Source organism: Etheostoma cragini, chromosome 23, assembly GCF_013103735.1.
Source record: "Etheostoma cragini isolate CJK2018 chromosome 23, CSU_Ecrag_1.0, whole genome shotgun sequence".
NCBI classification, from domain to species: domain Eukaryota; kingdom Metazoa; phylum Chordata; class Actinopteri; order Perciformes; family Percidae; genus Etheostoma; species Etheostoma cragini.
Genome location: NC_048429.1, coordinates 2,241 through 6,238, shown reverse-complemented (window position 1 = coordinate 6,238; position 3,998 = coordinate 2,241). Strand labels below are relative to the sequence as shown.

At 46.9% G+C, this 3,998-nt stretch overlaps 1 protein-coding gene across 1 annotated transcript in view; it reads left to right on the top strand.

Annotated features, from left to right (window-relative positions):
- The window catches only part of lta4h (leukotriene A4 hydrolase), a 6,339-nt gene extending 2,479 nt beyond the window's left edge, over nt 1-3,860 (top strand). The window contains 14 exon segments of the mRNA XM_034863737.1: nt 346-493; nt 571-711; nt 839-862; nt 990-1,060; nt 1,184-1,295; nt 1,389-1,533; nt 1,838-1,941; nt 2,063-2,133; nt 2,286-2,340; nt 2,424-2,519; nt 2,693-2,775; nt 2,845-2,949; nt 3,553-3,745; nt 3,786-3,860. Of these exon segments, the coding sequence (XP_034719628.1) occupies nt 346-493; nt 571-711; nt 839-862; nt 990-1,060; nt 1,184-1,295; nt 1,389-1,533; nt 1,838-1,941; nt 2,063-2,133; nt 2,286-2,340; nt 2,424-2,519; nt 2,693-2,775; nt 2,845-2,949; nt 3,553-3,688 (1,291 nt within the window). The 3' untranslated portion in view covers nt 3,689-3,745; nt 3,786-3,860.
- Nucleotides 3,861-3,998: the final 138 nt, after the last annotated feature.

Sequence of the window (3,998 nt, the reverse complement as noted above, 5' to 3'; positions counted from 1 at the left end):
TCACACATTAATGGAATTATCAAACAATTATGGACTAACATGGAAATCTCAATAGAACTGTCCCTCAGACAGTTACAGGGGGGACATTTTGAAGACTAACAGGTCTTTGAGGGTCAGAATTCTAGCTGATAGACAGGTGTTCAAATACTTATTTACAGCTGTATCATACAAATAAATAGTTAAAAAATCATATATTGTTATTTCTGGAGTTTTTTTTAGTTTATGTCTCTCATAGTGGACATTGACCTACAAGGAGATTAGACCCTACATGATTTCTAAATGGGAGAACTTGAAAAATATCGTGTTAAATACTTATTTTCCTCACTGTACACTCCAAAAACTAAGAGAATAAAAACAAGATAACACTTGACATGAAAAACCTTTACACATGATGACATCTGTGTTCTGATTGGCTCTCAGGGAGATCGGGCCCAGGTCCAGAGTCTGGTCTGAGAAAGAGTTTGTGGACAAAGCGGCGTTCGAGTTCTCCGAGGTTGAGTTATTCCTAAAAGAGTTTTCCATGTTGCATGATGTTGTGACGCTGGCTGAACTACTTCTTGTTCCTGTCAGACGGAGGCCATGTTGGCGGCGGCCGAGCAGCTCGCCGGTCCGTACGTGTGGGGTCAGTATGACATCCTGGTCCTTCCTCCGTCGTTCCCCTACGGCGGCATGGAGAACCCCTGCCTGACCTTCGCCACGCCCACACTGCTGGTACATGGATACATATATGATATATACATGCAGTATATATACAGTGTGTATATACACACACACACACACTCGCACACACACAGTGGGATCAGATGTTACTAATGTCCTCACCGTCTGTCTCTTACAGGCAGGAGACAAATCTCTGTCCAACGTGAGTATTCATATGTTCATCTTATTTATGCGTTTATACATTTTAACATATATATTTAGACTTAAACTGTGTATATATATATATATATATATATATATATATATATATATATATTATATGTGTTCAGGTGATTGCTCATGAGATCTCCCACAGCTGGACCGGTAATCTTGTGACCAACAAGACCTGGGAACACTTCTGGTAAACACACACACACACACACTGGGGGGTGTTATGACTGGGGAAGCATTATAATGACAGGGGAGGGGTATTATCACTGGGGGGGGCTTCATGCTGATGCCCCTGTCTGCTTGTCGTCCTCAGGCTGAACGAGGGCCACACCGTGTACCTGGAGAGGATGATCCTCCGGGGGCTGGAGGGGGAGCACTTCAGACAGTTCAAAGCCATGGGGGGGTGGAAGGACCTGCAGGACTCGGTGAGGCCCTAATATATATATTTATACACATAATATAATATATTATTATATATTTTTTATTATTATTATTATTATTAATGTACGGGCTGTCAGGTGAGAACCTTTGGAGCCAACAACCCTCTGACCTACCTGGTGCCGAGCCTCCAGGACGTCGACCCCGACGACGCCTTCTCCTCGGTCCCCTACGAGAAAGGGTTCGCTCTGCTGTACCACCTGGAGGAGCTTCTGGGGGGGCCAGGTAACACCTGGCACACCGGACACATGACACAGAGTCACCTGGCTCACTACACACATGACAAAGAGTCCCCTGACACACTGGACACATGACACAGAGTCACCTGGCTCACTACACACATGACACAGAGTCCCCTGACACACTGGACACATGACACAGAGTTACCTGACACACCGTACGCATGACACAGAGTCTCCTGACTCACTAGACACATGACACAGAGTCCCCTGACACAATGGACACATGACACAGAGTCTCCTGACTCACTGGACACATGACACAGAGTGTGTGTGCGTGTCTCCTCCAGAGGTGTTCATGGGTTTCGTGAAGTCTTACATCCAGATGTTTGCGTACGGCAGCGCCACCACCGACGAGTGGAAGAGCTACCTGTTCACCTACTTTAAAGACAAGGTGAGACACACCTGGACATACACACACACACCTGAATAATCGCACACACCTGGACACTCACACACACCTTATTTTTCTTTTAATTGCTGAGTAATGAGTGAGGTGTGTCTCTGTCTCTCAGGTGGACATCCTGAACCAGGTGGACTGGACCGGCTGGATGTTCACGCCTGGGATGCCTCCAGTCAAGCCTCAGTGAGTCTTTCCTCCTGGTCCCCCTCCTGATCAACACCCCACCCCGGTCCCCCTCCTGGTTTTGTGTGTGTGAGGGGACCCTCCCTCCAGCCCCCCTCCTGGTCTGGTGTGTGTGAGTGGACCTTCCTCACCTGTGTGTGTCTGTGTTTCAGGTACGACACCATGCTGGCAGATGCCTGTATTGGTCTGAGCCAGAGGTGGATCCAGGTAAGACCTGGACCCACAGGGACCTGGTTTATAGTCTTAGTGTTCATAGTCAAACCTTCATCCTCTGCCCCCCTCCCCCTCAGGCAAAAGACACGGACCTGAAGACCTTCAACGAGTCCGACATAAAGACGCTGTCGTCCCACCAGATCATCGAGTTCTTGTCTCTGCTGCTGCAGGAGGTAAACCTCCACAGTCCTTCATAGACCCCTGTAGTCCACCACAGGCTCCCCTAATCCTCCACAGACTCTTCCAGTCTTCCACAGACCGCTGTAGTCCACCACAGTCCACTACCGTCCACCACAAAGCAACACATGAGAGTCTGTCTGAGAGTAACCGGTCTGTCTGTCTGCAGGGCCCCCTCCCACTGATCCATGTGAAGAGGATGCAGGAGCTCTATGATCTCAACGCCAGCAGGAACGCAGAGATCCGCTTTAGGTAAGTCTTTCTCTCTAAGACCTGCCCTCTCCCGAGAACCCTTCTCCTGATTGGCTCTTATCCCTGCAGGTGGCTCAGGTTGTGTGTTCGGGCCAGGTGGGAGGAAGCGGTTCCCATGGCGATGAAGATGGCGACAGAGCAGGGCAGGATGAAGTTCACCAGACCGCTCTTCAAGTAATTATAATAATTATTAAAATAATTATAATGATGATAGTCTCTTAGTTTTCTCAGGGCTATCCATACCTGTAGTCCTCTGTAAGATGACCTGTAGTCCTCTGTAAGTTGTAGTCCTCTGTAAAATGACCTGTAGTCCTCTGTAAGATGACCTGTAGTCCTCTGTAAGCTGTAGTCCTCTGTAAGATGACCTGTAGTCCTCTGTAAGCTGACCTGTAGTCCTCTGTAAGCTGTAGTCCTCTGTAAGATGACCTGTAGTCCTCTGTAAAATGACCTGTAGTCCTCTGTAAGATGACCTGTAGTCCTCTGTAAGATGACCTTCATGTTGAAACTCCCACTTCATATTTATTCATTATATTCACAAAGTAAAAGTTTGTTTTCCAGTTAAATGAAGACCTTGGTAATACATTATTTAGAATAAGTAATACAGTATATTCAGTATACATGTATATATATACATATATATGCTTTTTTTTTAAATTTGAATAAGTCTAAATTTGATTGTGTCTCGTATCAAAATCTCATCGTTGTCCAAGGACTCTATGGTGTAGTACTGTGATTCGTAGTACTTGTACTGCAGTACTAGTTGTCCTGTGTCTGCAGGGAGGTGTTTTCCTTTGAGAAGTACCAGGATGAAGCGGTCCGAGTGTTCCAGTCCCACCGAACGGCGATGCACCCGGTCACCTCGGGACTGGTCGCCAAGGACCTGAAGCTGGACGCCAACACCGCCAGCCTGTAACCACGGCAACCAGCCGCTGACCACGGCAGCCAAGCGGTGCCTATGGCAACCGGATGGTGACCACAGTAGCCAGGCAGTGACCACGGCAACCAGGCGTTGACAGCCGTCTTCCTCCTGTGTGCGTCACGATCTCAGGGCAGAAGAAATAAAATCTAAAATCAAATAAAAACTCGGCTTCTCTTTTTATTTCAATACATCCTGTCCCCCCAAATAATATCAATACATGCCCCCCCAAATTCAATTCAATTCAATTTTATTTATAGTATCAATTCATAACAAGAGTTATCTCAAGACACTATACAGATAGACC